The 12,114-nt window shown below is 32.6% G+C and overlaps 1 protein-coding gene across 1 annotated transcript in view; it reads left to right on the forward strand.

Annotated features, from left to right (window-relative positions):
- Positions 1–871: 871 nt before the first annotated feature.
- LOC117178599 (zinc finger MYM-type protein 1-like) overlaps positions 872–12,114 on the forward strand; it is a 147,333-nt gene continuing 136,090 nt past the window's right edge. The window contains exons 1-2 of the mRNA XM_033370024.1: positions 872–937; positions 1,892–2,123. Of these exons, the coding sequence (XP_033225915.1) occupies positions 872–937; positions 1,892–2,123 (298 nt within the window). The remainder of the gene's footprint in view (positions 938–1,891; positions 2,124–12,114) is intronic.

The raw sequence follows: 12,114 nt of genomic DNA on the forward strand, positions 1-12,114 counted from the left end.
ATTTTTTTGTCTATTGGGTGTGTCCTTCGTCTGACTTCTTTTTGTAAATATAAAAGCTGTTCGATTAAATTATCCTAATAACTACACAAAATTCTATGATACAAATATAGTGCAGTTTTCGAATTACAAAATGGAAAATAATTTGAAACCTACTAATTGTAGAAAACGAAAAAAGTTTCAAAGTTTGTAGGAAAGAAATGATCTTAAATGTAACAGAAATGTGGTATGTTATAATAAATAAATGAATTATTTCTTGCTTAATAAAAATAAAGAATATCTTGACAAAAAAATAAAAATACATATATAAATATCGGAATAATTGCGTATAGAAAAATGTGAATCATAGAGGAAAATAATTATTTGATAAACATTCTATGTTTGGGGCAGCTATTTTTGAAAGCGCTTCTTACAAAATTGAAAAATAGAATAAAACAGTGCGATTTTGTAAAATGTTGTTAGAAATTCTTTATAAACGCTTCGAAATACAAAAATTTGTGGCAGTCTAAATAGTATTTTCAAAATTTATATTATATGTGAACAAACTAGATTGTTGTTTTATACATTAGAAACATTTTGGTAAAACAAAACTCGTTTGGAGAAAGAAGAAAACTTGAATTTCATAAATTGGAATACATTATTTCTTTGAAAAATCTGTTTTATTAGGAATGGAAGCTTCTAATGTGTCCCCTAAGGGTTTAAATTTTTCTTGCACCTTCTTCCCTATTCCTTTACACACATCCACACATACTTACTTGGTAGTGGGAGGGGGACCTACAGTTTCAGGTGGGTTCCGAACCACCAAGAGCAAAAGTTTTAAGTACTTAGAGAACACCTTTTTCTGTAGAGGTACCGGCCCCACGACTCTTCGGATATGAGCAACTCCCTTGCTAGGCTAGTATTCACCGCATGGGCCGCTGAGATTCTTCCAGAGTGGGAGGTGGGAAGCGAACCCGCAGGAAAAAATCCATTGCACCAACAAATTAAAACGTCAACAGTTTGTTAAATACTATTCCAATTGATCTTAAATTTTCCAGAAAAAATCCTTGAAATTTCCTGAACAACTTTCTCACTGACAGTTTTCGCTTGCTCAAAATTCTCTCGACTTTTAAATCGCTGGAAGTTGTTTGTGCGCGAATGATGCACCGTTTCGGAAAAAAATGATTAACAATTTTTTAATAAATATTTTAAACTTTCGCTAACGTCATCCATCGCAGAACATGATAATGCATATTTCTGATCAGTTTTAATTACAAAATATTTAAAACTTCCCATTTTGGTACGAGTTGAAGTAAAAAAATTCAAAATATTTTAATCGGAGAAAAAATTAGTTTTTCGTAAATAATTCGAAAAACAGAAAAGGTACAACTTTTTTATGAAGAGAGTTGCTTACAACGGTTTTATCTAACTTCAGATAAATTATATCGCTGGTATTTATTGTATTTAAATCATAACCAAATTTCACGATTATTGGGACCGGCTCGATTACTGAAACATTAATATGATTTTTCTACAACTGAGCAAATGTTTATGGTAGGTCACTTCTGTCGTAGGTAAATATTTTACATAAAGCTTAAAATTAATTTTACTATATACAAATGTGTAATTTACTAGTAGCAGATGATGATCAGTAGGAAGATCAAGCGAAACATAACGTGGAAACTTATGACAGGCACGAGGAGAAGGTAGAAAAAGCAGTGGAGCTAGATAGAGAGAAAGAATAGTATTGGGGAAGTATTGAGGTCAAAGGAGCCGAGTGGAAGGATCAGATGGAAACTGATGAGAAAAGAGAAGATCAGACTAAATATGAAGTTGAGGATGCTAAGAAGAAAGAGGGAAATTAATTAGAGGAAGATGAAGTGAAAGAATAAGATTAGAAAAAAATGAGGTCTAGGAAATCAAGGAGGAGAGTGAGGTGAAAAATTATAAGCAAGGTGAAAAGGATGAAGAAGATCAAGTAAGGCATGACATGGAAGATACAAAAAAAGAGGAACAGAAACCAGTGGAACAAGATAAAGTAATTGAATCAGATTTTGATAATATTGAGGTCAAGGTGACACAGGAGAAGGATGGGATGTTAATTGATGAAGAGGATGAAGCTCAGGCGGAATATGGCAGGGAAGATGGTTAGAAGAATGAGGCAAATGAATTAGAGAAAGATGAAGTAATGTTGCAGGATTAGTAGAAAAGAGAAAACGAAGAAGGAAAAGGAAGACGAAGTGGCCATGACCATGACGACCACGGGGTGAGATATTATCTGAAAGAGGAACATCAGGAAAAATATGAGGTGGAGTATAATGAGAAAGGGGATGAGGGGAACCAGATGAAAGAAGGAAATAAATCGAAAAAAGATGAAGTCAAAGAATATGATTAGAAGATGATAAGATCAAGAAAACAAAAGAGGAGGAACCATGTCAAATTATGAGGAGAAAGAGTATTAAAAGAAAACAGAGAAAGATAATGTAAAATAATAGGATTGGGAGAATAATGAGAACCAGGACCAGGTAGACATGGAGGTAAGTGATTGTGAAAGAAGATAATGAGGGAAATAAGGAGAGGAAAATAAAGATTAGACGGGAACTGCCTAGGAAAGATCATGAAAGGTATTTAAATTCTAACTTATAAATAAGAAATAAATTATTAAAAAGCTGCAATCAAACCCTGCAATCTTGAATAAACTATTGGAAGTACTGAGATTGAAATTGGAATCCGAAAATTAAAATTTAAATCGGAGGTAGTGGAAAATAATGATAAATATTATCAGGTGGTTTAAGATGCGAAGGAGAAGAAAAAGTGACGAAGATTTCATGGAAAAGGAAGAGGATGGAGATGCCAAGGAATAGGTATTGAAGACGAGGATATCGAGCTGCGTTAAGATGAGGGGTTTTAATAAAGAACAAAGGATGAAGATTGTTTCTTAAAATCAACTGTTCAAAATGTTAACGTTTCCAAATTTATTTACTCTAAAACAAACATGCCGCAACTTAAATGTTCCGAATGAACGCCTATGTCATTTTAAATTCGAGTATGTTTTTTTGAGTAAGAGTATTACAATATTGTGGAATTATACGAAAAGAAAAAACCAGAACCATAGAATTTATGTGATCTCTCTAGACAATTTTAACGATGAATTCCACATGAACAACCTCAAGTCCGAATTCCAAATTAATATTGAAGAGAAGAAATCAGTACTGAAACTATTTTGTCCACTAGCTAAGTAAATGTTTGCGGCAGGGCAGTTGTATCAATGCCCTCGGTATCTGGAACAGTGGAATGTTTAGTGTGCTTCTTGTGGTTTAATTGCGAGGTAGTTAGAACACAACCCCTCAGAAATTTCAGGGGTTAATTGAACGATTTTCGAATAACTTTGTAGAAGCAAACACCAACTGAAACAATCAGTTCCCTCAGCCTGGCGACGCTGGACATACGCCGTAAGTCTCTCTTCCCCCTCTCACTCCTTCCTTCTCACTCTTGCACACACAAACACACACACACACATACATACATATATATATATATATATATATATATATATATATAGCACGATAATGGCGAGGCCACTTCGGCCAAGATAGGATCTTCCACTGCAGTGTGCGTGACAGCACTCTGACTCGTGCACGCATGCACTGCACGCATCGTGACTCTAACTATATCTCTAGGTAGGCATACCTTCCAAGCGACTCAAATTCGCATTCCGCAGAGTCATATATGGACTTAAGTGCTGCCTAGAGATAGTGGAGTATTTTCGCGATTTCGTAACATCTAGTGACGGAGCCGCAAGAAAGTTAGCAAAATTGAAAACAGAAATATAGCTCAGGCAACGAAAAAAGTCTTGTTGTCACCGTAAAAATAATGCAGTACATATATGGTTTCAGACGGTCATAAGTCATTATAACGTTCTGCTACCAACTCAATTCTGGGGTTTATTGTCATTAATTAATTTTATTTAAGATCAGGCTACGCTGAAAAATAATTAATCTCAATATCATTATTGCAAGACTGCGTTTCATTTCTCACGCAGTCTAAACGTAAGGTTCTCAAATTTGCTTTTTTTTTAATTACTTGATGTTCCCTCATAAAACTAATTTAAAGATATGAATGTCCTGGAAGCCTTGAATCCTTGAAAGGTTACAGTGTTTCAAAAACAGAAACTACTTTATTCAAATATACTTTAGTTCTACTGATTTGATCATTCAGTATTTTCTTCGTTTGAACTACACGTTTTTCCTTGAGCGTTTTACGCAGGCTTGTCCACTGAAATGTACAAAAAAATTGTGTAGCTGGATAAAACACATGCAGTCTTCCGATAGTGATATTAGAATGAATTCTGTCTTCTAACTTTAGATGCGTTTATCTCGAAAAGCTGTTTTCGGAAGTTTCAAATTCAAAAATGCCCCAGGGACTCGTTTTTCAACTTATAAAGTTCATCATAGGCTTGAAATATTGCAAATTTATCTGACTATATGACAAGCAACTCTTTAATTTCTCGCGCTCAAATTCATTTTTTTTCTCACAGTAAAACAGGAAATGCTTTTAGAAATCTAAATGTAAGAATTTGAAATTTTATTTAGAACAGTGCTCTAGAAATAAGAAATTGTTCATTTGTACTGTTGATCCGGATTTAGAATCAAAACAGGTTCATATATAAATCTTATGACGTATACATTTCCATAGGTGAATCGTTTCCGGCAGTGATAGTATCACCATTCGTCAACAGAAGGCATCAACCAATTAACAATTACGCATATATTCCGTAACGCTCTTGCGCAATGAGATATTTTGAAAAGTAATATTGAAGATTGACTGTCCTTGTATTTATATAAATTAAGTAGAATGCCAAAAAACAATTAACACTTCCAATGACGATAATGACCATTATCTAAGCTTCTTATAATGACGATTGAACGTGCATCCTGTTTAAATAAAATCAGTGACGCAGTTTTCAGTCGGAAAATTCTTTTTCTTTCTCTAAACAATTTTGATATTTCTTTTTAATGCTTTGAATTATTTCATAAATCCATTCATTACTTCTCCTCCACGATACCATTACACATCTTCAATTATATTTGTGTTAAATTGTATCAATGTAAAGCAATTCGATGGTTTATGGAAACGAAATTTCTAAGGGAGCTTTTATAAAATACGTGACTCTAAAAGCGGATTCCGGAAAATCATACAATTCTTTACTTAGGGGTAGGGGACACAAAGAATTTCCTACGCAAGTTTCCTCTTTCTAATGATTTTTTTTAATGTGCTTATTAAATCTAGTTTTGCCTCTTGAAATTAATTTTTACATTATTATACACATTAGATCATTATTTGTTTAAATTCTTTTTCATCATGTTATATATTTCTTGAAATCCTTTGAATTTCATGGATATCGTACACACTCAGTTTCTTGAAAATACTTTAAATTGATTAAGTTCCGTGGAGATCTTTTCAACTTCTTTACGCATCCGTGAAATCCTTTTAAATGCTTGAAATCGCCTGATATCTTTCAAATATCACAAATTTATCTCTTATAATCATTAAGAACTTAAGAAAGTTCCTTACAATCTATGAAAATCGATCAAAATCCTTGAAATTCTACGCAATTTTTCAAAATATCACGGGATTCCTTCAAATAAAATCTATTTCTATTATTTAAATATTTTAAAATCCATTTGAGTTTCTCGAACTACCTTAAAACCCTTAATATTATTCTAAATTCTTTTTAAATTCCATAAAATAATAATAATATTTATAATAAATCTGTTATGAGTTCGTGAAAAGAAGGATATGTAAATGTTAGCCATAGACAACATAAGAACCCAACGGGCGACATACAGCTGAAAGCTGCTTTCAAATCTAACACTAAATCTCATCAAATCCTCGGAAATCTGTGGATAAAGTTTTCAATCTTTTGAAATCCCACGAAATTCCTTAAAATCCTTGGCAATCTGCAAATATTTTTAAATCCTATTAAATCCCTTTAAATAATACTTGAATACCTCTTAAATTATAATTCCGGAACCCCCACATACTACCTTCCTCACTGAATAAGGTACGCTTACCCTAGAAGGTATATAGCTTAATGGTATAATAATAAAAATAATAATAATTGTTGGCCTAGTTGTTTAGACGCTCGGATTTCACGTTAGAGGTCCGGGGTTCGATCCCTAAGCCAAAGACATCTGAAGAATTGTGCTATGTACCTTTACCGAGGTTCTGGTGTTTCAGACCCCACCTTAAGCTGTAGCTCCCCCCCCCCACCTTGCACTTGGCTGCAGCCCAGTCTATGAATGATGGAATAAAAATCAGGCTTTGTCCAATATATCAAATTGGATACACTGTTCGTATCAAATCACTTGATTGCATTACAAAAATACGTTCGTGACTCATAAAATATACCGCGTTAGCTACGTGAAGATTTCTCAACAAAAAAAGTAAATAAAAAATCCAACTCAAAGAAAAAATACCTTCGACGTATTGGGGTGTAATTTTCTTAAACCTGACACAATAATTCTGTCACAACTGTTGTCACCTCCAACGCTCGTGGTCGCTCTTAATTGTATACCTACAACATCATCGCAGGAGATTTCAAACATCGTATTAAATTATTTGAATTAACTTATAATATTTTAATCTTATCAGTCACTTGACTTAGTCCCTGGCTATGATTTATAACCGGGTTTACCCGAGTAAAGGTTAATAAAAACACTGAAATAATAATAATAAGTCCCTTAAAGTCTATTGAAAACTAGATATTCCCTCTGAAATTTTACCAGGTAATATCTTCAAACTCTTCCAATATTTTAAAATCATATACAAATTGTGAAACCTAAAATAATCCTTTGGAATCGTTCGACATACCCTAGAACTTCGCTAATCCCTCGAAATCTTTTGAAGCTTTAAAACACTCATTAAATTTCGTACAAGTTTTTCCATTCTTTTAAATACTTGATAGCTCTTTGAAATGCCTTAAAATCCCTTGAAATATGTTAAAATTTAAGCAAATTACTAAAAATCTTTCAAATCGTTAGAAATCTCATGAATTTTGTTTTAATCTCGTTCACTTTACTTCGTCGATTGTTAACCGCTAAGGGGAAAACAATGGACGAAATTCATGGGGAAAAACTTCATTTTTGTGTCGTCTTCGTCTGGAATAATAATTATCATCATTTTATTATGTCATTAAATAGTTCATAACAAACAAAAACTGTTTTTCAAATAGGCTTATACAAAAAAATTAGTTTTTACGCAGATATTAGCAAAATAGGGCAAATAAGGACCGATTCCCATGCATGAGGTCCATTGTTTTCTCTTTAGCATTCAGCGAAGTAAGGTTAGCTGATTGTTGAAGTGAAAATACCTTCAGTTTAAGATATATAGAATTTTCTTTTAGTTTAAGATAATTGTGAATGTCACGCAAAAACGGTCTCATAGTGATTATATAATTCGCAATTAACAGTTTTATAAAATCCATTTTAATATTGCCTTTCATATTACATAAATTATTATCGTCATTTTAAGAAAAAGTCGCGCGATAATAGAGAGGTATTGGGTGAGAAGCAATAAGATCATAAGAGTTTTTTCATTCTTTCATATCCCTTAAAATCATTAAAAATCCCGCCAATATAAATTAAATCAAACTTATTCATTCTGAAAAAAAGTTAAAATCCGTATAAATCTTTGCTACATTTAGAAATTGAATAATATATTTGAAATATTGTGAAATTTCTTGAAATACCTTTGTATTCTTTAAAATATTTGGATTTGATATGAATTTCTTGAAATTTCATTAATTTTACAACGTTCTCTAGAAATCCTTTAAAATAAAACTCCAAATCTTTGGAAACCCTAAAAAATCCTTTGAAATCTTTGCAAATTCTTTAGCATTTTTTGAAATGCCTAAAGTTCACTAGAAATGCATTGAGATCGCTTGAAATCCATTGAGGTATCTAAATCGTACCAAAAAATTTGAAATAAGAAGAAATTATTTAAAATCCCTGAAGAAATTGTAATTAACTTATTTATTGAAGTTTGGTTAAAATACGTCAAAATGCTATTTAAAATACTTTGATATTTTTTAAATCCCCTAAATTCTTCGAAATGATTGAATGTGCTGTAAAATATTTTTAATCTGGTCAAATTCTTTTAAAAACCCTGAAATCTTTGCAAATTCTAAGAAAATTCTTTGACATTCCTTGAAATTTTTTGAAATTTTTTGTATTATTTTAAAGTATCTTAAGATCCTTCACTGAGTTTCTTTTGATTTTTCTAGAAGAGACAAAAAATTACCCGAAACTCATTATAGAAAACCATTATAGACCTATATTAAATATCCCATAATTTTTTTCGAAGGGGTGCAACATCGGTAATAGTGAATTATAAACCTTATCATATTTTGTAAATTCTGGAAAAACTGCTAAACTCATTAAATTTACAAAAAAATGTAAATGTTTCTACTTCTGAAAAATGTGTGGAGAGGCCAGGCCTACTCTGTAAAAACAGTAGGAAGGCCGGGCCTTAATGCAGTCTCAGCCCTGCGGAGGGCATATAATCTGAATATACCCCTGATGACTTGTTACATTATTGGAAGTAACAATACGATTTCTGCACTACAATTTTCCTTTCACACAACAGTATGGTAAAACTGGGAGTAAAAATGCATGTCATTCTCTCCTGCGTATAGAACAATGACCGTGCGACTTGTACATGAGTCAAGAGCCAAAACTCAAGCGTAAGAGCGCATTGCTTTGTGCGTGTTGCACGTTGCGGTTGGAACGTGATAATTTCTAGAAATTGGCCGATGCACGGCATTCGTCGATAAAGAAAAATCGATCGACCAAGTAGGAGGTTCCAGCACGTACAGGGCGAACTTATATGCACGTTCACCGTAGCTATGAGAGTCGTATTTCGGTGCCTATGGGTGCCCGCTTTGCTGAAGTATGCATTTACAGAGGAGTGGGTAAATATAAAGAGTTAGTTGATCGTGCGATCCGTCTTGCTACTGTTTTGTTCCTCGATTTATGCGATCAATAAAAATAAATGCAGTCTGGGAAATTCTAAAAATGTAAAATTTATTTTAAAGAATATGAATAGTATAGGTTGACTCAAATGAAAAAAATAAAGTTATTTTATTTGAGGACACCCAACAAAATATTCTCATTCAATTGGTTGACAGAATTTGATAAAGGACCCCGCACCAAATGTACATTGAAATGGCCACCGGTGAAAAATTCTAAAAATTTTTTTTTTGTATTTTCGAACCTGCAAAGCAATAATTCGAAGGAAAAAAGTAAGAAAAATCGACAGCTTTCTTACAAACAATTGTCAAAGTTTCAATTTTTACATGTATTTTAATAGAAAAATGCTGATTTTCGTGAAAAGTTTTTTTTTCTCCTAAACTAATAGTTGGATTTGGTTCAAACTTGCACATTTTTACTATCATTCCTACCATAACAAAAAGTTCATATCCAAGATCTAGAAAGATAAACGGTTTATGGGGTATACACCATGATATAAGGGTGTTTTCATACCTCAAACACCCAAGTATGGAAATTATCATTTCTTAGTAACTAAAGCACTAGGTTTTTTTTTATTCAATTACTAGGGTATGAAATAACTTTCAGATAAGTAGAGGAAGTGCGCATGTCAAGGGGTTGTTTAATCATCCCTTATTTAGAGAAGCAGAGAAATTAACTTTTCGTAAGGAATAAATCACCAAAGATCAGGCTTATAAAATCACATTAAAACATATTCAGGTAGCCTTATTTATCAGGAATTGCAGTAGAATCTATTTTCAGGGTCATTTAATCATCCCATAATTATTGAAACAAGGAAATCGGTATTTAAACGGGAAAAAGTACCAGAGATTTTTTATTATAACATTGATGAACAGAATCACTTTAAAATATATACAGGTAGCATTTTTTATTAGGAGTTGCATTAAAATTTACTTACAGGTTCATTTAATCATCCCCTGATTATTAAAACTAGGAAATCGATAATTTAAACGGGATAAAGTACCAGAGATTTTTTATAATAACATTGATGAACAAAATCACTTTAAAATATGTACAGGTAGCGTTTTTTAGCAGAATTTGCATTAGAATTTATTTTTAGGGTCGTTTAATCATACCCTAATTATTGAAAAGTTAATTTCTCTGCTTCTCTAAAAGGGATGATTAAACAACCCCTTGACATGCACACTTCCTCTACTTATCTGAAAGTTATTTCATACCCTAGTAATTGAATAAAAAATACCTAGTGACTTTAGTTACTAAGAAATGATAATTTCCATACTTGTGAGTTTGAGGTATGAAAACACCCTTATATCATGGTGTATATCCCATAAACCGTTTATCTTTCTAGATCTTGGATATGAACCTTTTGTTATGGTAGGAATGATAGTAAAAATGTGCAAGTTTGAACCAAATCCAACTATTAGTTTAGGAGAAAAAAAACTTTTCACGAAAATAAGCATTTTTCTATTAAAATACATGTAAAAATTGAAACTTTGACAATTGTTTGTAAAAAACAGTCCATTTTTCTGACTTTTTTCCTTCGAATTATTGCTTTGCAGGTTCGAAAATACAAAAAAAAAATTTTTTAGAATTTTTCACCGGAGGCCATTTCACTGTATATTTGGTGCGGGGTCCTTTGAAAAATCATTTGAATGATCAAAATTTGACTACGCAAGTATTTTTTCGACTCAACCAAACATATTGGCTGAATGTACTAAATTTCTTATATACTATATAACGATTGATATACTATATATAGTATGATAAAGTTTTAAAGAATTCCCTGCAACACAGCGGTTTTCCTCCCTTGAGTGTGCCATTGACCACCAATATAATGCAAGGTATTTCAAGTATTTTTTGAGACCCCTTTAAATGTAATTTTTATGTTCCAAATTGAATAAAAAATGGTGTAATTAAACTTTATATATGGTTGTTTTTTACTGACAAAGACAAAAATGGCGACAACTTCTTTGTAACTAACTTGTTAGAGTCATTCTCTTTGAAATGCAAGAATTATTATTATGTCAATTAACCAAATCCCTTTCAGGATAAGCACAACTTATTCGGTTGCGATACGAGCCCATAGGAAGATCCATACTCTTTACCCCAACCACATAAAATAAGCAAAACTCTCAACGAGGACTCATGGGTATGCAAAATCTTTCATTTGAAGCGTTTATAACCCTGCTGACACTCGCCGGCATGTATATCTAAAAAATGTATGCTTGCAATTCATAATATATAATTCCAAAAAATCCTCGATCTTTCCACTAATACCCAACCAGTTCCAAGAATTCCGAGAATTCCAAGTATTTGAATAATTTCATACTAACTGCAGCCATTTATAAAACTTACTGTACCTTTTTGGACGACTGTTTAGAATCTGCATATATTATTATTACACCATTACTTTTCTGCCCTGACATACTTATCTAGATTCTTTTACTTCCATGCATTTTTTCATACAGGTTCTCATATTTCTGTGGCTTCTTAAATCTCTTCTAACTAGGGTCTCATTCACACATTCTAACCATCATTCCGCGGTCTGCCTCTGGGCACGCTGCCATTTACTTCACCTTAATACACTTGTTTTGTTAGTCGTTCATTTGGCATTCTCTTAACTTGCCCGAACCATCTTAACCGATTTGTTTCCCATGTGTCTATTAGTGTCTGTTCTGCACCACATTCTTTGATAATTATCTCGTTACTCACTCTGTCCATCAAAGTTTTCCCGCATATTATGCGCAAGATTCTCATGTCAATCTCATGTCTAGTTACGTTATAGTACCGTCGGTACAAATATATGAATTATCTATTGCCATTTAACCCCTTCGTTGGCATTGTTTTTAAGGTTGCTGAATTCGAATTTAGAATGAAATTCAAAAATTCAAAATGGCGGATATTTTCTTCCGCCATTTAAAATTTTTGAATTTTGACTTCACTTTCGGGTTCAGCGACCCCAAAAACCCCAGTATACAAACTTTCAGCATAAAAAATTTTCCTGCCATTTTGGGCACTTTTTGTTGAATTCTCTCTGCCAACGAAGGGGTTAAGCTTTATTTGATATATTACATTCTCATCAGAGAAGGTATTAGTATTGTGTAAAATT

The sequence above is a fragment of the Belonocnema kinseyi genome, chromosome 8, assembly GCF_010883055.1.
Source record: "Belonocnema kinseyi isolate 2016_QV_RU_SX_M_011 chromosome 8, B_treatae_v1, whole genome shotgun sequence".
Taxonomy (NCBI): Eukaryota; Metazoa; Arthropoda; class Insecta; order Hymenoptera; family Cynipidae; genus Belonocnema; species Belonocnema kinseyi.